Source organism: Somniosus microcephalus, chromosome 3, assembly GCF_052327205.1.
Source record: "Somniosus microcephalus isolate GS21.2 chromosome 3, FLI_Smic_1.0, whole genome shotgun sequence".
Taxonomy (NCBI): domain Eukaryota; kingdom Metazoa; phylum Chordata; class Chondrichthyes; order Squaliformes; family Somniosidae; genus Somniosus; species Somniosus microcephalus.
In genome coordinates, this window is record NC_140989.1 from 112,729,388 (window position 1) to 112,756,019 (window position 26,632).

Genomic DNA, 26,632 nt, shown 5'->3' on the forward strand with positions numbered 1-26,632 from the left:
ATCCCACATTCCTGGTACTATTCTCGTAAATCTCTTCTGCACCCTCTCAAGACCTCGATATCCTTCCTAAAGTGAGGTACCCAGAATTGGACGCAATACTCCTCCTGGGGCCTAAACAGTGATTTATAATGGTTCAACATAACTTCCTTGCTTTTGTACTCTATGCCTTTACTAATAAAGCCAAGGATCCCATATGCCTTTTTAACAGCCTTTCAACTTGTCCAGACAGCTTCAAAGATTCGTATACGTACACCCCAGGACTTTGTTCCTGCACCCCCTTTAAAATTGTACCAATTAGTTTATATTGCCACTCCTGATTCTTCCGGTTGAAATGCATCACTTTTCACACTTCTGTGTTAAATTTCAATTGGCAAGCGTCTGCCCATTTCACCATTCTGTCTATGTCCTCCTGAAGTCTGTTACTATCCTCCTCACTGTTTACTACATTTCCGAGTTTTCTGTCATCTGCAGACTTTGAAATTATGTCCTGTTTACCCAAGTCCAGGTCATTAATATATCAAAAAGAGCAGTGGTCCTAATACTGATCCTTGGGGTACACCACTGTATACTTCCCTCCTGTCTGAAAAACAACCGTTCACTACTACTCTCTGCTTTCTGTCTCTTAGCCTTTTTATATTCATGCTGCCGCTGTCCCTTTTAATCCCATGGGCTTCAATTTTGCAAACAAGCCTATTACGCGGTACTTTATCAAACGCCTTTTGAAAGTCCATATACACATCAACCGCAACACCTTCATCAACCCTTTCCGTTACATCATCAAAGACTTCAATCAAGTTAGTCAAAGACGATTTGCCTTTAACAAATCCGTGTTGGTTGTCATTTATTAATCTATATTTTTCCAAGTGGCAGTTAATTTTGTCTCAGATTATTGTCTCTAAAAGTTTCCCCACCACCGTCGTTAGGCCGACAGGCTGTAGTTGTTAGGTTTATCCCTCTCTTTGAACAGGGGTGTGTAATATTTGCAACCCTCCAGTCCTCTGGCACCACTTCCATATCTAAGGAGGATTGAAAAGTTGTGGCCAAAGCCTCTGCAATTTCCACTCTTGCTTCCTTCACCAACCGAGGATGCATCCCATCTGGACCGGGTGACTTTTCTACATCAGTCATTCTGCAGGAAGTTTTTTTATACTAATGTAAAATGATTACTATGTTGCATTTTCAGTGTTAATTTATTTTGCTTGACTACATTTGCTAGATTTTTTTTGTTGCCAACTACTGTAAACTTCGGAGTCCTTTCACGATGCACATTTATCGCATAACCTCAACAAAACTGGTTATAAAGATGGCACTTACTAAATATGCTAAAGTAGAAGTGAGGAAGGGTATGAGCCTGTAGAAAAAGTTAAATTCACATTCTCAGATTTCTCCTTCAGATTAAATCTCCACAGATGGGCATATATTGGTTAATTCTGTATCTGCAGCAGACGACAGGATTTCCAGAAATTAGATGGATAATTGCACATGCTCACATCACTCGAACTAGAACATTTCGCTTTGCCCATTTTTGTTTCCAGGACCTCAGATTATTTTTTTGCTGTGTGGTAGATTATAATTTCTCTTCAGAAGCTTTCTGCTTGAGCATTAATCAGCTTGCTGACGGTGCTGGTTTTAGCACAAGAAGGGTTAAGTGAAATGACTCCAAAATCCTTTCTTTAATATTGACCTTTCTCTTGCACCCCTGCACTTAGCAAACCAAACAGAATGTTCCATTTCACCAGCACTGAAGAATTATCGCAACTCTTGGGCAAGATAGGAGGTGCTTTTGTAGACACTTAGAGGCCTATCCTCGTGCCAATGAGTTCCTGAAGCTGTAATTGTGTAACCAGCTGCAAGCCAAATATATGACTGCCAGAACTCAGGAAAATCCTTTTTTGTGGGTCTTCCCAGTTGTTCGTCTTAGTGAGTCCCAGTAATTTTACATTTGTTTTTTATCCAGCTGTGGGAGATCCACGCAAATGCAATAAAAAAGCATCTAAAATTGACACAATGCACAAAGTATTCAAAATAAATTTGTTTGTGTTTTGCATATAAAGAAGGTTAGAAGGATTAATTCATTGATGATAAAATGTATTTAACAAGGTTTTTCAAGTTAGAGCTGCCAATTAATGAGAGTAAATAAGAGTTTCCTTCTGAAACATCCATCAATGAAGGCAAGGCTAAATTTCAGTTTCAGGAGGCTTGAGATGTTGTATGTCTCGCACTTCAAGCCTGAAGGTGAAGGATAAGAGGGTTCCATATGTTGTTCAGATCAGTCTTGATCACTGTGGTTGGTCACATTATAACCCTTAGTGTGTCCTAAATAAGTATTTTCCCATGTGTGTCCCTGCTGTGGGCCATCTACAAATATACTCTCTTCCCATTTTGGTGCAGCGGATTAGCTGTGGCCATGTCAATAACGCTTCTGGTTTTTAATTGGCAAAAAGAAAAATGGTTTTGGAGTCAGTTTTCAGGCAACTAAAACCGATTTTTTTTTAAGTTGTTCCCACCTCAAAAATGGAACTTGAGAGCCAGAGAAAAGTGCATAAAAATTTATTAAGATATACAAGATGTAGAAAAAATAAACTGAAAATAAGAAGGATGCAAATGGAAGAGAATGGAAAGTTGAGGCTAATGGAATTAAAATTATTTTTTAACTAAATTGTGGACATTTTCCCCCAGGATAAATACAGTGAAAGAGCGCCTATTTGATTAGCTTTATCATTGTAATGGTGTTTGTTTTAGGGGCATAGTACATGAGTTGAAAATTTACATAACTATTGAGCCCAGGGAGATGGTCGTTCCGCTGGGCCTGTCAGCAATCTCGGGGGTAATTAGCTTATCAATGGCAACCATTTGCTCCTGGCTACATCAATTAGATTATTTGGTAAGCTTTATATATTTACTATTTTTGGATGCTTAAGTATAAGAACATAAGAAATAGGAGCAGGAGTAGGCCAATCGGCCCCTCGAGCCTGCTCCGCCATTCAATAAGATCATGGCTGATCTGATCCTAACCACCAATCTACTATCACTGAACCATCTCCTGAATCTAACAGAATTAGACACACGAAATAGGAGCAGGATCAGGCTACACGGCCCCTGGGCCCGCTCCGCTACCCACAGGGCCATGACCGATCCGAACCTAGACTCATGTCCAAATTCCTGCCTGTTCCCCATAACCCTTTATTCCCTTTACTTCTAGGAAACTGTCTATTTCTGTTTTAAATTTATGTAATGATGTAGCTTCTACAGCTTTTTGGGGCAGCATATTCCATGGACCTACCACCCTCTGAGTGAAGTAGTTCCTCCTCATCTCAGTTTTGAAAGAGCAGCCCCTTATTTTAAGACTATGCCCCCTATTTCTAGTTTCACCCATCATCGGGAACATCTTCCCCACATCAACCCGATCCAACCCCTTCACAATCTTATATGTTTCAATAAGATCGCCTCTCATTCTTCTGAACTCCAATGAGTAGAGTCCCAATCTACTCAACCTCTCCTCATATGTCCATCCCCTCATCCCCGGGATTAACCGAGTGAACCTTCTTTGTACTGACTCGAGAGCAGTATTCCAGGTGCGGTCTCACCAATACCTTGTACAACTGAAGCAATACCTCCCTATTTTTATATTCTATCCCCCTAGCAATGAAAGCCAACATTCCATTGGCCTTCTTAATCACTTGCTGCACCTGCATACTAACCTTTTGAGTTTCGTGCACCAGGACCCCCAGATCCGTTTGTACTTCAGTACTTTCCAGTTTCTTGCCATTAAGATAATAACTTGCTCTACGATTTTTCCTGCCAAAGTGCATAACCTCACACTTTCCAGTATTGTATTCCATCTGCCAAATCTCTGCCCACTTACTTAGCCTGTCTATGTCCCCTTGCAGGTTTTTTATGTCCTCCTCACTCACTACTTTCCCTCCCATCTTAGTATCATCTGCAAACTTTGATATGTTACACTCGGTCCCCTCCTCCAAATCGTTAATATAGATTGTAAAGAGTTGGGGACCCAGCACTGACCCCTGCGGAACACCACTAGTTACTGATTGCCAGTCCGAGAATGAACCATTTATCCCAACTCTCTGCTTTCTGTTAGATAGCCAATCCTCTATCCATGCCAGAATATTACCCCCAATCCTGTGATTTTTTATCTTAAGCAATAATCTTTTGTGTGGCACCTTGTCAAATGCCTTTTGGAAGTCTAAATACACTACGTCCACTGGTTCCCCTTTATCCACCCTATATGTTACTTCCTCAAAGAACTCAAGCAAATTTGTCAAACATGACTTCCCCTTCATAAAACCATGCTGACTTTGTCCTATTAAATTATGATTATCCAAATGTCCTGTTACTGTCTCCTTAATAATGGACTCCAATATTTTACCTACCACAGATGTTAGGCTAACCGGTCTATAGTTTCCAGCCTTCTGTCTACTGCCCTTTTTTAATAAGGGCGTTACATTAGCAGTTTTCCAGTCTGCCGGGACCTTTGCTGAGTCCAGGGAGTTTTGGAAAATTATTACCAATGCATCCACAATCCCTACCGCCACTTCCCTCAAGACCCTAGGATGTAAGCCATCAGGTCCAGGTGATTTATCCGCCTTGAGCCCCATTATTTTACCGAGTACCACTTCCTTAGTGATTTTGATCGTGTTTAGCTCCTCCCCCCCCCTTTAGCCCCCTGTTTGTCCAGTGTTGGGATATTCTTAGTGTCTTCTACTGTAAAGACTGATACAAAATATTCATTCAGTGTTTTTGCCATCTCCATATTTCCCACCATTAATTTCCCGGTCTCATCCTCTAAGGGACCAACATTTACTTTAGCCACCCTTTTTCTTTTTATATAACGATAAAAACTCTTATTATCTGTTTTTATATTTTTTGCTCATTTACTTTCATAATCCATCTTCCCTTTCTTAATCAATCTTTTTGTTACTTTTTGCTGTCTTTTAAAGTTTTCCCAATCCTCTATCCTCCCACTAGATTTGGCTACCTTATATGCCCTTGTTTTTAGTCGAATACTATCCTTAATTTCTTTACTTAGCCACGGATGGCTGTCTTTTCTTTTACACCCTTTTCTTCTCAGTGGAATATATATTTTTTGGAAGTTGTAAAATAACTCCTTAAATGTACACCACTGATCATGTATCGTCTTACCCTTTAATCTATTTTCCCAATCCACTCTACTCAATTCCGCTCTCATACCTTCATAGTCTCCTTTATTCAAGCTTAGCACGCTTGTTTGAGATCCAACCTTCTCACCCTCTAATTGAGGCATTGGGTTGTCCTTCTTCAACTTTTATGTTGTGCTCAAAGAAATCAACTTACACATTTTATATTTGACAATAAGCATAACGTGCACTTTTTGGTCACATACAGGGTTAGCCATTTTTAAGTATAGCACTTAATCTCTTCTAACCAAGAAAAATCAGGCTGCCCCCATTGCTAAACAGCTGCACCTCTTTACTGTACTTGCTAGTAAAGCTTCTTGACCTGACATGCACAAGTGATGCTACTAGAGAGTAGTTTCTTCATTTGCCGGAAAGTCTTAACTGTTGTGACTTAACCCACTTTAAAGCTATCGGGGGAAAAATTCAGTATCGCCCCGTTTGGGGCGCGATTATCGGCTGTGCGCAAAGTTTAGCGCCTGGTGCTAATTATCGCCTGGCGCTAATCATTGCCTCTGACTGCAAACTTGGCTTTTATCGTCCCTGGAGGTGATTGGAGCGCTAAATCAGGAGCTTCACACCTCTCGAGGCGCAAAGGCCGAGGAGCGAGGCGCTACCTCAGAGCGCTGGCGAAGCTCATGTGATGTCAGTCAGCAGTGGAACACAGACACAATGGCGCCGGCCAATTCTTAAAGGGGAGGGTTGATCTTGCTCTCCATCCACATCCTGTTCATTGCAGCCTTGAATCTCTGCCTGGAGAGACCTGTACATCAAATCTGCTGGAAAGAACAATGGAGAGGCCCAGGGAAAGAGCTGAGTGCAGCCCCCACAGTCTCTTCTAAATCGATACAAGGAAGGTCAAATCAAAATGAACCTGCAAAGTGCTGCTCAGTACCAAAAACTCCTTCACACAGCGTTGAATTCTCTCCAGAAGAGTCTCTCTTTCTCAGAATGCGTGGTGCAAAAATGTCACCAACAAAAAAAGGCAGGAAGCGGTCGCCTTTAAATAACGCTCCCCCAGTCCCTTCCTGACTGCAAAACGCTCCCCTCAACCTGTCGTTGCTCGCGGCAGGCGGTAAGGCAGGGGCGTTGCACATTCGACTGACGTCACGATCTGCCGGTGCAGGAGATCGTGGCGGTAGTGTTTAGCGCCGCCGCAAAATGTCTAGTTAATTTCGTGAGCGGCGCAAACATCGCCGCGCACGGGTGTTAGTTGCTTTGCGCCCCATTAGCGCCCTCTTAAGGCGCTAACGGGAGGCGCAAACCAACTGAATTTGTCCCCCATAGAATCATAGAATGGTTACAGCACAGAAGGAGGCCATTCAGCCCAACAAGCCCATGCCAGCTCTCTGCAAGAGCACTTCAGCTAGTCCCTTTACCCATGGCCCTGCAATTTTTTCCTTCAGGTACTTATCCAATTCCCTTTCGAAAGCCATGATTGAGTCTGCCTCCACCACCCTTTGAGGCACTGCGTTCCAAATCCTAACCACTCGTTGCATAAAAAAGTTTAACCTCATGTCGCCTTTGGTTCTTCTGCCAGTCACCTTGAATCTGTGCCCTCTGGTTCTCGACCCTTCCGCCAATGGGAGCAGTTTCTCCCTATCTACTCTGTCTAGACCCCTCATGATTTTCAACAACTCTATCAAATCTCCTCTCACCCTTCTCTGCTCTAAGGAGAACAACCCCAGCTTCTCTAGTCTATCCATGTAACTGAAGTCCCTCATCCCTGGAATCATTCTCATAAATATTTTCTGCACCCTCTCGAAGGCCTTCACATCCTTCCTAAAGTGCAGTGCCCAGAATTGGACACACTACTCCAGTTGAGGCCAAACCAGTGTTTTATAAAGGTTCATCATAACTTCCTTGCTTTTGTACATTATGCCTCTATTTATGAAGCCCGGATTCCCTATGCTTTTTTAACCCGTTCTCAACCTGCCCTGCCACCTTCAGCGATTTGTGCACATGTACCCCCAGGTCTCTCTGTTCATGCACCCCCTTTAGGATTGTACCATTTAGTTTATATTACCTTCTCCTTGTTCTTCCTACCAAAATGTATCACTTCGCACTTTTTGGCGTTAAATTTCATCTGCCACGTATCCACCCATTTCACCAGCCTGTCTATGCCTTCGTGAAGTCCATCACTATCCTCCTCACTGTTCACTATACTTCCAAGTTTTGTGTCATCTGCAAATTTTGAAGTTGTGCCCTGTACTCCCAAGTCCAAGTCATTAATATATATCAAGAAAGGAAGTGGTCCTAGTACAGTACTGACCCCCGGGGAACACCGCTGTATAAATAAGAGAAATAAAAACGCCATTGTCTCTTGACCATCTCCTTCCTGATGGCTGTCCAGCCTGCACTCTGTTCCTCCATTTGATCACCAGATAGAACTTGCTCTGTAGGAAATTGCAAAAACCTGTATCGTGTCACTTTATGCTCAAATCTATGGTGCCATAAACATTTTCACATCATATTGCCACAGCTTCAACTTTAATTGTGATTTAAGAAATGCAATCAAGAAATCGAGTAAACATGACATTTTTTTGTGAATATATTGATACATTTTTAATTGACCTCTTAAATATGCATTTTTTTCCTCTCCTGATTTTTCTCCTCTCTTGCAGCCATACTGTAGTATGGTTTAACTGGCAGCACTCTAGCCCAGTGGCCAATCCCCAGGTTTGAGCTACAACTGGGGTCCGTCAATAATAACCATGAGCATCTCTGTGACTCGTGTGTCCAGCGATGTCCAGACCAATTCTAATGCAGCCTTATTTTTTTGATCTGGTAATTACCTTATTGCTGTTTCTGGGACTTGCTGTGTGCAAATTGGCTGCCTCATTTCCTGTATTACAACAGTGACTGCACTTCAAAATTACTTCATTGGCTGTAAAGTGCTTTGGGACATCTTGAGGTTGTGAAAGGCACTATATAAATACAAGTTATTTCTTTCTTCTTTGGCTGAGATTGACTTTGGTAACAAAAAAACACCATGCTGTGGCGGAGCCACTAAGAGACTCAGGGCAGTTAGTAATCATCCCTTTAACTACCGTGTAGTGCAGCTGTGGACTGCACCTTTAAGCTGTATGTACTTTCTTGCATTTCCGCATGATGACGTCATGACGCCGATCACGTGACCACCAGTTGGCGTGGAGAACGTGATGACGTCAGCTTCCAGTACTTTGCAGCAGTCTTTGAGGTGCTGGGAGGCTGCACAGACCTGTGTACATCTTCTCCTGTAGTGTTACCAGTTAAGTCATTTGTTTAATAAGCTTTGTTATTTTGTTTCACTGCGTCGAACTTCATTATTCGGATAGGAACCTCCGTTCCTATAATGCTGTACATTTGCCCCCAGTCTCCATGGAGGAACTTTATGGGTTATCTATGTTCTTCAAAGTTACTAAGCAGAATAATAGCACATCTCCCAATTCTGTATTTCTATGCTGAAATTATTCAGCATAATTTCACTAATTCAGTGCATACGTTCCAATATTTTAATATTAAACTGTTTGAAAAATTTGTATTTCTCAAAATAAACTAAACGCTGTGTACCTTTGTCTCATTGGGTATTGTAGAGATTTTTTGTTTATTCATTTATGGGATGTGGGCGTCGCTGGCAAGGCCAGCATTTATTGCCCATCCCTAATTGCCCTTGAGAAGGTGGTGGTGAGTCGCCGCCTTGAACCGCTGCAGTCCATGTGGTGAAGGTACTCCCACAGTGCTGTTAGGTAGGGAGTTCCAGGATTTTGACCCAGCGGCGATGAAGGATCGGCGATATACTTCTAAGTCAGGATGGTGTGTGACTTGGAGGGGACTTGGGAGGTGATGGTGCTCCCATGTGCCTGCTGCCCTTGTCCTTCTAGGTGGAAGAGGTCGTGGGTTTGGGAGGTGCTGCCGAAGAAGCCTTGCTGAGTTGCTGCAGTGCATCTTGTAGATGGTACACACTGCAGCCACGGTGCACCAGTGGTGGAGGGAGTGAATGTTTAAGGTGGTGGATGGGGTGCCAATCAAGCGGGCTGCTTTGTCCTGGATGGTGTCGAGCTTCTTGAGTGTTGTTGGAGCTGCACTCATCCAGGCAAGTGTAGAGTATTCAATCACACTCCTTACTTGTGCCTTGTAGATGGTGGAAAGGCTTTGGGGAGTCAGGAATTGAGACACTTTGTGCAGAATACCTAGCCTCTGACCTCTTGTAGCCACAGTATTTATGTGGCTGGTCCAGTTAAGTTTCTGGTCAATGGTGACCCCCAGGATGTTGATGGTGGGGGATCGATAATGGTAATGCCATTGAATGTCAATGGTACTAAATGATGTACCATTTCGACATCGTGATTGTTGAATTTTCCATATGTTGGTAGATACTCTGTTGTAGAATATTCTCCTCATCTCAGCTATGTATCTAACAAAGATTATTTTCTTGTTTAATCAGATGTGTTTCCAGAATCTAGTATTACTTTGTTTTGCAATAATGAAATAAATGGTTCTAATGAACAGCTGAAACTGTTTCAGCAGTTTACTGCTGAGTATGTATGTTTATACCTGTATGGAACAAACATTTTTTAAAAGGCAGTAAAATTTATGAAACAACCCATTGATCAGAGCCAATGTTTCCACAAAACACTAGTATTTTCCTTTTCTGTTGCTAACACTGTTTTCATACATCAAAAAATAGCTTCAGATGCTATTGCCATGTCACACAGTAGAGGCTTTCTTGCAAGTTTTCCTTTTATAAATGAATTAACATCAATAAACACTGGCACTAAAAATAACTCCAACTGGAAACAAGTGTAGGTAGCATTAAATGGTGGGAAATTCTGAAGTAATATGTTGCTTTTAATTCCTCATCATGTTCCATATCATGTCACATCGGGCTGTTGGTTTAGATTCCGGGAATATCTTGCTGAACCACAGTTGAAACCATTGCTTTTCCATACACCACATACTTACAATTTGTGAATTTTAGTCTTTGCCGAACTTACGTATACATATAAAAAGCACAGCTTTTTTGTTTCATATAAGCCAGTTACAAAATTCACTGAATGGAGCTCAAATTGTAAGAGTTCAGCAAAAACCAAAAACAGTTTAGCTGTGAAATGTTTAGAATTTTAATGGTTTTGATTTTTTTTTCAAATGGAATTTTCTTTTCAAAGCAATGAATCTGGGATAACAGAGTTGAAATCAAACTACAAGGAGAAATTATTTAATGTTCAATTCTGGAAAAGCTGTATAATGTTGCAATTGTTGCTCAGCATCATTAACTGAGAGGCTCAGGTATTTTATATGGACAGTAATAGGTACGTGGGAGTGATCACAAGACAGTAATCTAGTCAAAGGGTTCCAGGTAATGTCCCAGCTTGAAAGTAAGTCATCAGCCTTTTATAACTGAGATTTCAATCCCTAGGTTAGATAAGAATCTTGAGGGTGAAGAACCACTTGGGCATTTACTGTTCCAGATTGATGTCAGAATTTTAATTGGATTCTGGTCAGGTGTAATATTTTACCAGAAGTAGATCTCCATGCTTATGTCAACTACTCTTGCTCCATTTCCTTGGAGCAGGTTGGCAATGGCAATGGCACTGCAGGTGTATCGAGGGATAATCTACAATTAGTTACACTGAAATTCTAGGCTCAGTATGGATTTATGTAAATACTATTGTAGAAACACTGTAGCTGCCATAATTGTAACAGTGAAGTATTTTTATCTGAATACTTTTTTGTTCAAGCACCAATAGCTTACAATAAATCTGATTTGTCAATTTAGTTTAATAATTTTAAATATTAAATATGTATCTCTGAAAGTATTAGAATTGTCAATCATTAGAAACGGAACTAAAATTAATTTGTGGTTAATTGGTATTAACTTTATTTCAGCATGAGGTCGATGGATCTTTAAATGTCCACTTTCCAGCACCAGAGGGTGCAATCGTTGACTGCTCTTCAGAGTGTACTATTCGTGTCTGCTTCCCTGACAACCAAGCGGCAATGATAGCTGTCAAACCAGACCATACGGTGGAAGATGTACTGATTATGGCTTGCAAGGTATTTTATTATAAAATTATTTTCTCTCAAATTAATATAAGCATGCTGAGTTTACAAAAAAATTGTTTAAAGCTAACGGAGTGAAATTACTCCGTAACTCTGCTAGTTCATTGTTCGATTTTTAGTTTTATCTTCCAAGCTCTACAGAAACAATGGGGTCGATTTTCCTGAAGTTGTCGGGAAGAAGGCGGGACTACAACTTTTGGGTTTTAGACCCGCCTACTACGACGTCCAGCCAATCCGCGCGATTTTCCCTTGATTGACCTTGTTGAGCCCGCCCAACGGGCTCAGCAGGCCAATTAAGTGCCACCTGGCAGCAGGTGACGTCACAGACTGCAATTTCATCTGTCAAGAGTTCTTGACAGATGAAATATCAGTGTTTCACAGCTGTTTGAAGTTGTGAAACACTGACAGTCTGAGTCCTAACATGAGTCCTTCTGCACAGACTCAGTTAGAACTCTCAGCAGCACTCAAAGCTGAAGGCTGTCACTTTTCACAGATCGCAGCCGTTCAGCTTTAAGTGCCGGCTGAGTGATGGGCTCCCGACGGCTACAGGAAGAAAGGCTGTTACGGTAAGTACAGGTAAGTAAAAGTTCTTTACACACTTTAGACACACCAAACACACTTACCTTTGCACTCATGCACCCATCACTCACCTGAGCACCGACATCGCGACCCCTCCAACTCCTTCAACCCGACGGCCCGCCTGCTCTAACCTGGCGTGGTTTGAAGCCGTCGGGAATCCCACACGAAACCCCGCAAAATAGGGATTAGGCTAAAAACTGCCTGTTAACTACCTGTTAACAGGCAGTTAATTGGCACTAATCCCTTCCCGCCTGGTTTCGGCGGGTCACAGTGCGGGGCGGGTACCCGCCGCCCCTGAAACTTGAGTGGGGCGGGGTTTTGGGCGGGATGGTGTCAGGACCCCCAAATTCGGGATCCCCCCCCCCCCCCCCCCCAACACGCCTGAAACTCCACCTGACGGCTCCAGGAAAATCGACCCCAATATTTCAAATGTTGCAGTCTACGTATTGCTGGTTGTATGATTTGCTTATGCGGTGTTGCTCTAATGTCATGTTCATGACTTTGATTCTGGCCGCAGACTTACCCCTAAGTTGGAGGTAGGCCCTGCTGCCCAGCAATGTCGGTCTTATCACTGGCCTAGAAAGGAGAACTGAAAGTTCAGCCTGCCTGCAGTGACAACAAAATGGCAGAGCCAATGGCAATGACGTTAGCGGCAGCCATTTCCCTTTGCTGGCACCGCTCGTCTCTGTGGGCAGACAGAGAAATCAATTTGCAGGTTATTGTTTCCTGCATCTGAAGGCAGTGGAATTGCCACATTCAGCACTGTAATATAAATGGGGGTAGAGTTTTTGCTTTGAACGCAATTGGCAATCCGGGTGCAAATTGCGACCAAAACCGTGCTGGTTTTGAGAAGTGTTTCCCCCCCCCCCCCCTCCCCTTCAAGTTTCTGCTCAAATCATTTGCATATCACCAAACATAAAATCTGCCATAAACCAGTGCAATCCGCCAGTGTTGTAGAACATTTAAAAAAAAAATTTGCTTAAAAAATATTTCTTGATCTATTTAAGAGTGGTAACTTGGCGCAGTTTAATTAACATAACTGAAAATGGGTTTATCACAAAGTAAGCATCGTGAATCAGTGTCTAGTCCACCTCCTGTGAGGAACCCATTTTTAAATAACTGAAAATGACTTCAAAAAAACTACAGAACTATTTGCTAGTTATATTGATGTACAGTAGTCAATTTGTTAGCAAATTAAAAAGAAAACTTGTATTCAAAAGCTTTTAAAATGTGACTATTAGTGTCCTTGCACCCAAAAAAAAACTTAATTTTAAGAGTCTTCTTGGAAGACCTGCAATCGGGCGTAATTAGTGGAAACTCGCAATGATGATTAATTCAATCTGGGGGCATGACCTGTTTTCTAGCACGATGTTTTAAAAAAAAAAAAAAAGTCGCGCAAATGATTGCGGAAACTCGATTTGCACTAGATTTAAGAAGGAGATAGATAGATTTCTAAACACAAAAGGCATCAAGGGGTATGGGGAGAGAGCGGGAATATGGTATTGAGATAGAGGATCAGCCATGGTCATATTGAATGGCGGAGCAGGCTCGAAGGGCCGAATGGCCTACTCCTCCTATTTTTCTATGTTTCTATATAAGTTGTGCTTGAAATTTCACTATCTTTTGGCCAATTTTGGGCGAATAGTGCAACCTACCAGAAACTCCAGGCCATGGTGTATTACTTAATATGGATGTGATGGGAACAGGGATGGCAGGGGTTATTTGCTGACTGTTGGTGTCCTGACAGACATTGATGCAATCTTGACAGTCCACCAGTACAGCTCAGGCATATACTCAACTGAATAATTATCACTGTGACATATTCATTACACAATTCCTGATCTGCCATTGTCAAAGTTAGTCAGTGCATGCTAGAAATATTTAATTGGCCTGAAATTTAACCTCTTATGTTTCTTTCACCATTCACAATTATTGTTTGTAGAGTTGGAGTTGTGCTGGACCATTTCACTTTGAAGTTAGTTCTTGAATTGTGATAAATTGGGGGGAAAAATTATCAATCTTGCTTTGTCACTGAACCCTTGGAATTGCTGCCTTGATGTCCATAGCCTAAGATGGCTTTCAAATTGTTTACGCATTTGTGGCTTTAGCGATTATATACACACTGGCGGGCATTGAATTAAACATTGCTCTGATGGCCTAAAACCACAGTTTGGTGTAATACTGAACCACACTAACCATAAAGATCCCAGGCTTCATACTCTGAGGTAGATAATCTCTGCAAAGCCCATCAATTGACCTGAGGATTGCTGGGCTGGGAAAGAGAAAGATCAACCAGAGTCCCTGCTCCTGATCACAATCTAGGGTCCTTGCTAGTAAATATGTGTGTGTAGATATTAGGTGAGAGCTGGATCAGGCTTGGATCTGATGGCCCCCGCAGTAAATTAGTTGTGAACACTTACTGGGGTAGATTTTTTGATTGGTATTAACAGGTACAATGGGCATAACTGATTGGAAAAATGGGCGCCAGATTTTCACTCATTTATCACACATGGATTTTGTACTGGTGCCAGAATCAATTGATGGTTATGGTACAATTATGTCCTGATATCATTTAGATATTTGTGCAGTTTCCCAGTGTTTAAGCCAGTATAGTGCTCTGTCATCTTCTACCCACCCATATTAAATGGCTGAGAGGTTGGGCTGTTTAGAGGTTTATTGAAAGAACCCTACAGTAAGAATTGCAGCAGAGTGGTGAATCATCTCTGAACATTTTCCCTTGCTTCCACTTCCTGCTTCCACTTAGTTTTGGCTCCCTGATGAGGAATGGGAACTTGAGTGAGGTACTGGAGGGTTGTGGCACCCATGGAACTGTACCCAGACATGACTCGGTATCTTCAGGAGAGGAGGAAGGAAATTGGAAGGGGAAAGAAAAGTAGGAATGAAAAGCGGCAGAAGGTTAAAAGCTAAAATCGGCCCTTATTTTAAAAAAAATTATGTACCTGTCAAGCATACGTGGGATTAAAACTGTTTGTGCAATTTGTTTTGCAGACTGCTGCTGAATAGTCTATGGTTTGCACTCCCAACAATTCTTCATTCTCTGTATGGTGGCCAGTGGTATATACTGCCGTTCAGTTTCAGTTCTCTATATCCTGTTGTTCATCAATAGTCACAAGTTCTGCCTTGACGTAGCTATCTGTTGAAGCTCTGTTGATGATAGATCACGTCTATTAGTGGAATATTTTTTCTAAATCCATCACAAATCCTTTACAGCAGTCATCTGCATTACAAATTAAATTGGAACAATTGGAGTGACCTTTTATGTAATCAGCAATTCAAATCAATTTATCATGCTGTGATATTTCAGTGGGATACTGCATAGAATTATAAACACTATAGTTGAGGAGAAATTGTAAGAACAGGATTTAAAGGGCTCTTTACTGCTGATTCTCACTGCCTAGTCATTTTTCTGTTGACTGCAATGAATTAGTACAAATTATCCATTTGTTAAAGTATGTTGTAAAATTTGTTTCCAAATGGTGAATATTATGAAAATGGAACGGCAGAGATCAAACTTCTCATTTTCATTATTTTCTAAATTAAAATAAACTGATTTATTTTTTCACATTGCGGTTCTTGTACAAAATAGCAAATAGAAGGTGTATTCTATTCATAAGGCTCTGATGTCTTAAATTGCTGGATCAAAACTTTGAATGGTTCATATGGGCCAAAGGCGGGTATATGGAGTTAGGTTGCAGATCAGCTATGATCTCATTGAATGGCGGAACAGGCTCGTGGGACTCAATGGCCTACTCCTGTTCCTATGTTCCTATCAATCTGTCTGAACTGCTCACATTAAATTGGGATACTCACTAACTTTTCAACAAGGGCAGTGACTTGCTTGAGGGTTGTGCTCATGACCCCGCGAAGGCTGAAACATGTTGCCTCACACAAAAGCATAAGCATGGTTATAATAGCAGCCAGCTGCATGCATCATATAGGTTGTGGGATGGCCTGTTAAGCTCTGTTCACTGTCCTGTCACTTCTGATTCAGCTGCTCTGAATCACGGACATTCTTCAGTTACAATTAAAGCAACCAAATTGTGACTACAAGAAGATATACTTGCAGCTGATCACTTATTAAATCACATGGAAGGGATGGTTTCACACCGGAAAGGATAGGTATGTAGCGTAAAAGCAGCTGATGCCAAAAAAGGTTAAAAGTTGAAACCAACTCTGGTAGCCTGGAAATAACTGTCTTGTCAGCAATTTTTGATCAGTGACATCACACTGATGGTAAGATTCTGCTGTGAACAGTACATGGATGGAGCTAAATAAACTGGAAAAGGGAAAAAGGAATGAAGTTTTTACAATGTGTTCAGGACTCCTTTCCTACCCAGTGCATAAGAAACAAGAGAGGAAGCACTGCTTGATCTAGTAATAGGAAATGAACCAGAGCAGATTATAGAAGTCGTCGTCATACGTGTCTTCATATTGTTCCCTTTGGGGAACGGTATGAAGTGGTGGAAGGATTTCTGGCCGCGATTAACGCTCCTTCCGTGACCGTAACCATCTTCGTACCAGCCATTAGGGTGGTTAGTCCTATGGCGGGAGGGTTTTACGGGTTCCCACAACCCATACGAGGGGGGGGGCCACCCACACCCATGGACGCAAGTATCCCGCTAGATGTCAACCCAGAATTTAGAGCTGGAGCTCCGACTCCACTTGCCGGGACTGTCTGGAGCGGGGTTCGAAACCCTACGCCTTCTGGCCCAGCGGCGGGGATGCTACCGCTACGCCAAAGGCCCACTCCATTATAGAAGTAAGCATAGAGGAACATCTAGGCAATAGCAGTCATAACATAATAAGGTTTAAAATAATGATTGAGAAAGACCAAAGTAATAGATTGGAAAAAAGCTAATTTTGAGAGGTTGAGAAAGGAACTAGGGAAGATAAACTGGAATTTTTTTTGACAGTAGAAGAGAACGGCAGTGCAAAATATTTGAAAAGGTGATCAATAGAGTTCAGAAGAAATATATTCTACTAAAATACAAGAACAAACTAGCCAATAATGAAACACTATGGGTGAATAAAGAGATAAGGTAAAAATTGAAATTAAAGTAAAAGGCATACACTAAGTACAAAGGTGATTAAAGGGAGGATGACAAACGGGGAATACAAAGAGGTTAGGAAAGAAGTTCTAAAAACTATTAAGAAAGCAAAGAGGAACTACGAAATTAAATTATCAAGGGCCCTGATTTTCTGGCCGCCGTCGGGCGGCTTTTCATGCGGCCGGGGGCCAAAAAGCAGGTCGGGACCCACCCCTGCCTGATTCCCCGCCCCGTCCGACTTTCGGACTGCCGTTTCCGTGCGCCCCGCTTCAGTCCCGGCCGCCGCTGGCGGGACTGGTCGTCGGAGCACTAACGAGCAATTATCTGCTTGTTGAAGTGAATTTTCCCGTGCCGTTGCGACTTTGGGGCTTTCCCCACATGAAACACGCCTGCGGGGAACCCCACCGCTGAGAGCTGGCGTGAAAACAGCTGGCTTGCTTGCTTGCAGCAGCAGGTCGCCGAGGGCCGAAGAGATTTAAATAGGCAGCATTTGCAGGCTGCAGGACCTTGTTGATCAAGGCTTGGGGGAACTTTTTGAAGCCTTAGGAGCAGCTGCAGAAAGTTGGAGCCTCACACACTTCTCCAGTGTGAGCTCCTGGGAAGCCCCTCTCACCACCCTAACTCAGCGCCCCCTCAACGGAGGCATCTGCCAGAAGCATGGGAGGCCTTTGGGACGTTCCCTTCCTGGCATTAGAGGATCTCCAACAGCAGAGGCGGCAGCAGCAGAACCAGGAACAGCAGGACGAGCACCAGGAGCACCAGGCTGCTGCTCACTCACCTGAAGCTGCACAGGCCAGAAGGGGCCAGCGCTTGGAAGTGGCTTGAGAGCACCTTGCTGCGCTTTAGGGGGCCAGTGGGACCCGTTTCTGCACTGGCAGTCCTACTCAGAAGGACTTCCATGAAGATCTGGTTTCTCTGTTCAACAGATGGCCAACGCTGCTCAAGAGATGTCATTCTCTTATGAGCACTCACCATGTTTCCCGTACCCTGGCAAGTTATCTCCTGCATGGAGGTTGCCAGCCTTTCCATGGTGATGCGTTCATGCGCCAATGACTCCACAAAGGCTCTGCTCATGGTCGCTATGGACTCCTCCATTTGCTCAGCACTTGCAGCGACCCTGGAGACAAAACCTGCCAGAGACTCCGGCATCTGTGCATGGAGATCCATCACCTCTTCTCTTGCGGTTGGACCCAGAGGCAGAGGGTCGTCATGCAGCACAGCTGAGCTGAGCTGGCAGAGTCCTACGCCCTCCGACGAGGACTCTCCACTGCTGTCCCTGTCTCCAGAATCTGCTGAGGCTCACTTGTGAGCTGTGAAACACCAGGTGACAACACTACTCTATGTCCCAAAGGTCCCCCCGAGGTGTGAGTGTCTGCGCTGGTGCTGGGTGCGCTTACTTCTGCTGATGCTGCGCCCTCAGAGGTTGGAGCTTCATCTGAGGAGTCTGGCTGCACAGCCTCTTCCTCCTCCACAGTGAGGATGGGGGCTCTGGATGGTACTGTGGGGGAGTAAAGGAAGGAGATAGAGATGTAATGCCAAGGTTCTTCTGGTGACTCCCAGCGAGTTGGCATCTGCTGACACCTGCATCCATGCAGCATTGGTCTCCGTGGGAGGCCTCTTCCTCCCTGACCTAGGGAAGAGGACCTCCCTGTGGGCCCTAACCCCATCCAATAATGCCTGCAGTGAAGCCTCGTCGAATTTGGAGGCAGCTCGGCCTCTGCCGCTGGCAGCAGCTGGTGCAGGCTCCTCTCCCATTGTGCAAGAGTGGTTGAGAAGCCTGCAGAGGTGGAGAAGCTTGCTGGATACTTTGAAAGCACCACGAATGATGACATCATAGTGTGGGGATTTCTGACTCGAATTGGACAATTAGCAAGGCTTCCCACATGCTGGGAATTAATTGGCCACTTGAGGGAAAATTGTGTGGAGCTGGCTGACATTTTTTTGTGTGTGTCAGAAACCCCACGTTCGGGGAAATCCGACCATTCCCCACACAAGCCGAAAATCGGGGCCAAGGAATATAAAAAGAAATAGTGAAGTATTCTGCAGATACATAAATTAGAAAAGAACAATCGGAATAGGGACTGAATGCACAAGATAAACTCATAGGTAATGACAACGAAATGGCAGAAATATTGAATAGGTACTTTGACTCAGTATTTACCAGGGAGACTAACAAAGTGGACAAGGCATTGGAAGAAGAGATCAAAAAAAATATAAAGACATTTAATATAGAAAGGGGGGGGGGGGGATAATTGATAAACTAATCAAGCTTAGAGAGGTTAAAACCCCTGGCCTGGATGCATTGCATCCACGCATGTTAAAAGAAGTTGGGGAAGAGCTAGCAGAGGCATTATTACATATATAATTAATTAATTAGCAATGGGAATGGCACCAGAGGACTGGCAGACAGCTAATGTTATTCCTATATTTAAAAAGGGAGATAGAACAAGTTCTTGGAACTACAGACCAGTTAGCTTAACATCAATGGTAGGAAATATTGGAATCGTTATTCAAAGGTGTAACAGAAAATCATCTAGAAACCAAAAATATAAGTCAGCATGGATTTCAAAAGAGAAGGTCATGCTTGGCCAACCTTATTGAATTCCTTAGAGAAGTAACAAAGAGTAGACATGGGTAATGTAGTAGATGTAATATATTTGGATTTTCATAAGGCCTTCGATAAGGTACTGCATTATAAACTCATGACTAAGGTCAGAGCATGAGGAGTCGGGGAATAAGTAGCAGAATGGATAGCAAGCTGGTTATAGAACAGAAAAGCAGAGAGTAGGGGTCGAGGGTAGCTGCTCAGACTTGCAAATGGTGGAAAGTGCTGTTCCAAAGGGTTTGGTGCTGAGACCACTGTTGTTCACAATTTGCATTGACGATTTGGACTCGGGAATCGGACGACACCAAATTGGGGCGTATAGTTAATACTGAGGAAGAATGCGACAAAGTACAAGAAGACATTAGTAAACTTGCAGACTGGGCATGTAATTGGCAAATGAATTTCAATATAGATAAATATAAGGTGATGCATTTTGGTAGGAAGAACAAGGAGGCTGCATACTGCTTTGATAATGAGAGTCTAAATGGGGTAGAAGAGCAAAGGGATTTGGGGTACAGATACACAAATCACTAATGGTAGCGATGCAGGTTTATAAGAAAAACAAACCAAGCACTGGGGTTGAATTCTAGAGGAATAGAATTGAAAAGCAGAGAAGTTAATGTTCAACTTGTATAGAACATTGGTGAGACCACACTTGGAGTACTGTGCACAGTACTGGTCTCCATATTATAAAAAGGATGTACAAGCACTGGAGTAGCTGCAAAAAAGATTCACAAGGATGATACCAGAACTGAGAGGTTATACTTATCAGGAAAGGCTGGACATTTTGGGGCTCTGTTCCCTAGAAAAGAGAAGTCTGAGGGGTGACCTGATTGAGGTCTTATGAAGGGGTTTGATAGGATAGTCATAGAGAAAATATTTCCACCTGTGGGGGAGTCCAAAACTAGAGGTCATAAATATAAGATAGTCACTAATAAATCCAATAGGGAATTCAGAGAAATTTCTTTAACCAAAGAGTGGTAAGAATGTGGAATGTGCTGCCACAAGGAGTAGTTGAGATGAATAGCATAGATACATTTAAGGGGAAGCTCATGAGGGACCAAGGAATAGAAGGCTAAGCTGATAGGATTAGATGAAGAGGGGCGGGAGAAGGCTCGTGTGGAGCATAAACGCTGGCATAGGCCAGTTGGGCCGAATAGCCTTTTTCTGTTCTTTAGACTATGTAATACTCCCTACATGGGTGGAGCTATATTGGCCGTCTCAAACTTCAGTGATTCAAGTAGACAATGTAACATGGCTACCACTTGCATCACTGAAATAAAGTCAAATACCAAACCCTTCAGTGCTGTATAAACATGATTTTCTCCAATCTAAAGTCCTAATTTTTTTTTTGCTTTTCAGCAGTATCTTGGCAATTTCTTTCCAAATCTTTCTTAGAATATCTTTCTACTTCAGAAAAGCTGGAAATTTGGTATCAGCATCACTAAGTTGAAGTACAGGGTTAAGGTTACAATTCCAATTTTCCTTCACTCCTGCCCCTGGTTTTTCCTTGGGATTTCTGGAGCTTTCCTGGAGGCTGAAGCTTGGCTTGCGCCAGCAGTATTCTCAAGCCTAAAGGAGTGATTGTAATCAGGTGGTATGGGTTGTTCCCGGCTTCTTGCCTCACTTCCCTGGACTACCGCTTGCTGGTGCTGTAGCCTGCACCTGTACCCCTGCTGGCCGGAGGGCTTTAGAGGTTCTGGGTCAATCTGAAGAATTAAGGTAAGGACTCGTTTACCATTTTTCTTCTATTTTAATGTTTCCTTTTCCCTCTTTCCCCCTCCCCCATCCACCAAGGACGTTTTAGTCCAGTCAGGACCTTCTCATAAGCCCGCAACTATGCCTCATTTTCCTGACCATTTTACCAGTGCTCGGCCTTACCAGAAGTTGGCATTGCACAGTGGATGCCTCTGGGCCATGTAAATGGCTCAGGAAATACTAGCGACCCTGGGGTTGGATAGGAGCAGCGCACTTCAGCAGCATTGCTCCTGTTTACTGCCAGGGGAGTGTTGGGAGATGAGGGCAGAAAATTTTCACATAGATCTGTGTTCTTCTGTTTCATTGTATTTGTTCAAATTAAAAATGCTGTGTATGTGCCTCATGATAGGCTTCATTTTTTCACATTCTATCGTAGAGCTCTTCATTGGAGAAGAATGTCTTGACTTGATGCACCTCCACACTCTAGGGTTCAGTCTTTGGAAGTTGGTTTAGATATTCCATCTCTGTCACTTAGATCCAGTATTGATGAAAGTTCAGTTCTCAGACCTGTCTGAGGCCCATGTATGTCTTTAAACTTTAGTTGTTCTTTACAAGCTAGCCCCAGTTTCTAAGAATAACCATTACATTTAACAGAGATCCTCTTGCCTTCTCCTGGCACTTGAGGGACAGCAGACTAAGTGAGGACATAAAACTATGGCAGATGGAGTTCAATGTGGAAAAGTGTGAGATCATCCACTTTAGATCTGAGAAAGACATCAAAATATTTTCTTAATGGTGAGAGACTACGAACTGCAGAGGAGCAAAAGGGTTTAGATATCCATGTTCGCATCACTAAAAACTAGCACACAGGTCCAAAAAATAACCAGATAGGATAATGGACTTTTGGCCTTTATCTCAAAGGGGTTGGAATACAAAAGTGAGGAAGTGACACTTCATTTGTACTAAACCTTGGTCAGACCCCACCTGGCGTACTACATTCAGTTTTGAGCACTGCAACTCAGGAAAGTTATTTTGGCCATGGAGGAAGTACAGCGCAGATTCACCAGACTGATACCAGGATATAAAGGGGTAAATGATGAGGACAGGTTGCATAAACTTGGCTGATATTCCTTTGAGTTTAGAAAGTTGAGGGGTGATTGAATCGAGGAGTTTAAAATTATAAAAGGATTTGATAGGGTAGATACAAAGAAACCACCATTATCTCTGGTGGACAAACCCAGTACGAGGGGCATAATCTTAAAATTAGAGCTAGGCCATTTAGGAGAGAAATTAGAAAGCACTTTTTCACAAGGTTAGTGGAAAATCTATAATGCTTCCCTCCAAAAGGCTGTGGATGCTGGGTCAATTGAAGTTTTCAAGACAGATTATTTTTTAGGTAAGGGTAACAAGGGAAATAGAGTTGTGGTGCAGATCAACCATGACCTAATTGCGGAACAGGTTTGAGGGACTGAACGACCTACTCCTGTTCCGATGTAAATTAGGTCTTTTCCTTCAGTCGATAAACCCACTAAGTGGAAGAAATTCAGATTTTTTTTCTTATGCACTGCCCTTGTTGCAGATGCCTCTGATATTCTGTCCAATTATCTACATTTTTAGCATTAATTGGTCTTCTCTCAATTTCAGATGCTGACCAGCCTGCTCTGTATTTCCAGCACTTCCTGTTTATTTTTATTCTCTGATGTTCCTTTGTAACTTCTTACTCCCACCTACACAATTTACTGTGCCTCCTAACTTAGTGTTATCTGGAAACTTGAATATACAACTCTCTGTTCCTTATCCAAGTCATTAATATATATAGTACTAGCTGAAGTGCCTGGCGGTGCCGAGGGATTTTTGAGGGCATGTTGTTGTTGGAACAGAGAGAGAGCGAGCGACTGGGGAGAAGAGAAAGCGCGACTGGGGAGAAGAGAAAGCGCGACTGGGGAGAAGAGAAAGAGCGACTGGGGGGAAGAGAGAGAGCGACTGGGGGGGAAGGGAGGGGAGGGAGGGGAGGGGGGGGAGGGAGGGGGGGGGAAGAAGGGGAGGGGAGGGGGGAAGGGGAGGAGGAGGGGAGGGGGGAAGGGGAGGAGGGGGGAAGGGGAGGGGAGGGGGGGGGGAAGGGGAGGGGGGGAGGGGGGAGGGGGGGAAGGGAGGGGGGGGAGGGGGGGGAAGGGGAGGGGGGAGGGGGGGGAAGGGAGAAGGGGGAGGAGGGGGGGGGGAGGGAGGGGAGGGGGGGAGGAGGAGAAGGGGGAGGGAGGGGGGGGAGGAGGGAGAAGGGGGAGGGAGGGGGGGGAGGGAGGGGAGGGGGGGGAGGAGGGAGAAGGGGGGGAGGGGGGGGGGGAGGAAAGGGGAGGGAGGGGAGGGGGGGGGAGGAAAGGGGAGGGAGGGGAGGGGGGGGAGGAAAGGGGAGGGGGGAGGAAAGGGGAGGGGGGAGGGGAGGGGAGGGGAGAGGAAGGGGGGGAAAGGGGAGGGAGGGAGGGAGGGGAAGGGGGGAAAGGGGAGGGGAGGGGAGGGGAGAGGGGGGGAAAGGGAGGGGGGGAAGGGGGGGAGGGAGAGGGGGAAGGGGGGGGGAGGGGGAAGGGGGGGAGGGAGAAGGGGGGAGGGGGAAGGGGGGGGGAGGGAGAAGGGGGGAGGGGAAGGGGGGGAGGGAGAAGGGGGGAGGGGAAGGGGGGGAGGGAGGGAGAAGGGGGGAGGGGAAGGGAGGGAGAGGGGGGAGGGAGGGAGAAGGGGGAGGGAGAAGGGGGGAGGGGAAGGGAGGGAGGGGGGGAGGGAGGGGGAAGGGGGGAAGGGAGGGGGGAAAGGAGGAGGAGGGGGGAGGGGAAGAAGGGGGAGGGAGGGGAGGAGGAGGGAGGGGGGAGGAAGAGGGAGGAGGGGGGAGAAGGGGAGGGGGTAGAAAGGGGGTTGGGGGAGGGGGGTAAGAAAAGGGGGAGGGGGAGAGGGAGGGGGAGGAGGGGAGTGGGGGGGAGGAAGGGGGGGTGGGGGGGAGGAAGGGGGGTGGGGGGGAGGAAGGGGGGGAGGAAGGAAGGGGAGGGTGGGGGGGAGGAAGGGGGGGAGTGGGGGGGAGGAAGGGGAGGGGGGGTGGGGGGGTGGAGGGGAGTGGGGGGGGAGGGAGAGTGGGGGGGGGTGGGGGGGGAGGGGGAGGGGAAGGGGGGGAGAAAGGGAGCGGGGGAGCCAGCAGACCCTCTCCCCTCTGCCGGCGATAAGGGGGAAGGAGGGGGAGAGGGGGGAGTCTCCGATGTCCCGCCCCCCCCGCCTCCCGAGGCCCGATCTCCCGAGCGCCGCTCCCGAGCGCCGATCTCCCGAGCGCTGCCACCCGATCTCCCGAGCGCCGATCTCCCGAGGCCCGATCTCCCGAGCCCCGCCCCCCCCATCTCCCGAGGCTCGCTCGCCCCCCGCCCCACCCCGATCTGCTGAGCCCCGCCCCCACCTGAGCTGGCTTCAAGAGCAGAGAGACGCCGCCGCGCAACCTACCGCGTGAGGCCGGGCCGGACTCGAGTCGCGCGTGCTGACTCCTGCCCCACCCGCCTTTACTAAGATGGCGGCGGGTGGCGACGCTCGGCTCAGGCCCGCCCCCTCCAGCCTTCACAAAGATGGCGGCGATCGCGAGCCGCTTGTTGAGCGCGACGGGTGGTGCCTAGCTCAGGCGTGGCTGGGCAACACAGGCCCCAGGCTTACAGGCCTGGAAAAACGGTGAAAGGTAGGAAAATTCTAGATGTTAGAGAAAAGATTTACAAATTAATTAACTTTTTTTTTAAAAAACAATTTGTGTTTTAAAAGCAACTTTTTTTTTTGCTGGAAATGTAGATTTGAAAAGAAACACGCAGAAAGTGGGAAAAATAAATGAAAAGTTTGGAATCAAGATGGCGGCGACTCACCTCGGTTCAGAATGATAAGGCCGCCCACACACGCACCGATTGGGTCAACCGTCAGGTCACTGAACTGTAGGATTGGTCAATCATCACGTCACTCAACTGTAGGATGGCCGGCCCGCCCGCGCACACAATGAACCCGCCCCCACTCGATGCAAATGAGCGGATAATGAGAGGAATTTGAAACGTGGTTTTGGATACCGTCGGCACAATTTTTGTCCGACCGTCGGCACAATTTTTGTCGGAGCAAAAAGTAAATACGCCTACAAGAGTCCCCGAATGATGAGCTTTCTTTTGATATAACATATGCGTAGGTACGCTCTATAACTTTTGATTGTATAGCCGGCCAGAGAGACAGACAGATAGACATACCCTTTTATATATCTATATATATAAAGCGTCTCTTCTGTCTGTCCCGATGTCTGTCTTTCCGTTCTCTGTCTGTCCGTTCTCTATACGTTTGAAAGTTACAGAGCGTACCGACGCGCGGCGTCGACTCAAAAGAAAGCTTGCGATTCCGGACCGGTCATAGGCATATTATGTTTCGGCCGGACAAAAATCCCGCCCGCGGTATCCCAAAAACGTTCAGCATTCCACTCATTAGCATCTCATGAGCGACCGTGTGACGTCGAGGTCGACCAATCGGACGGCGGTTCCTGGCGCGTGCCGTCCTACAGTTGAGTGTCGAGTGACTCAACGATTGACCAATCCTATGCTTCGGTGGACCTGACCGGTCGACCAATCGGTGCGTGTGTGGGCGGGGCCTTATCCTTCTGAACCGAGGTGAGTGGCCGCCATCTTGATTTTCCACGATTTTTTCCCCCACACTTTCTGTGTGTTAGGGAACTAAGGTAAATATTTTAATGATGTGTTAGGGAATTAACTAACAATTTATTTGAGTTTTAAATTGTCTTTAGCAACAGGAGGAACTGAAGTGATCCCCTAACCGCCGCCGTCCCCAAACCGGCGTTGTTAAAAATCAAAAAATTTCTCTCTCTCTCTCCCCTCTCTCCTTCTCATCTTCCCTCTCTCCCTCTCCTCTCTCTCCTCTTCCCTCTCTCTCTCTCTCCTTCTCCTCTTCCCTCTCTCTCTCTCTCTCTCTACTTCCCCCTCTCAGGTTTCACGGAGCGCGGGCGGGACGCCCGAAGCTTCCCGCTTGCTAACGGCTGCCAGGTCGCCCTTGCCTGCTCCCCGCGGGCCGCCTCGCGCCGGCCGCACTGACCGCGCATGCGCCGGCTGCACTGACTGCGCATGCGCGAGACCGCGCATGCGCCGCCCGCGAGAGACCGCTCTCGGCGCCGGCCGCCACTCAGCTCAACGGGGGAGGGGGGGAGAGAGTGAGGGAGAGGGGGAGAGTGGGGAGGGAGAGGGGAGAGTGGGGGGGGGGAAGAGTGTGAGGGAGAGGGGAGGGAAGAGTGTGGGAGAGGGGGAGGGAAGAGTGTGGGAGAGGGGGAGGGAAGAGTGTGGGAGAGGGGGAGGGAAGAGTGTGGGAGAGGGGGGGAGGGAAGAGTGTGGGAGAGGGGGAGGGAAGAGTGTGGGAGAGGGGGAGGGAAGAGTGTGGGAGAGGGGGAGGGAAGAGTGAGGGGGAGGGAAGAGTGT

General features: G+C 45.5%; 1 protein-coding gene across 2 annotated transcripts in view; it reads left to right on the plus strand.

Annotated features, from left to right (window-relative positions):
• Positions 1–26,632, plus strand: part of LOC147121264 (rho guanine nucleotide exchange factor TIAM2-like) — a 433,746-nt gene that overhangs the window by 227,266 nt on the left and 179,848 nt on the right. For both annotated transcript variants that reach the window (XM_085981489.1, XM_085981486.1), the window contains one exon: positions 11,040–11,207. In XM_085981489.1, coding sequence (XP_085837615.1) covers positions 11,040–11,207 — 168 coding nt within the window. The remainder of the gene's footprint in view (positions 1–11,039; positions 11,208–26,632) is intronic.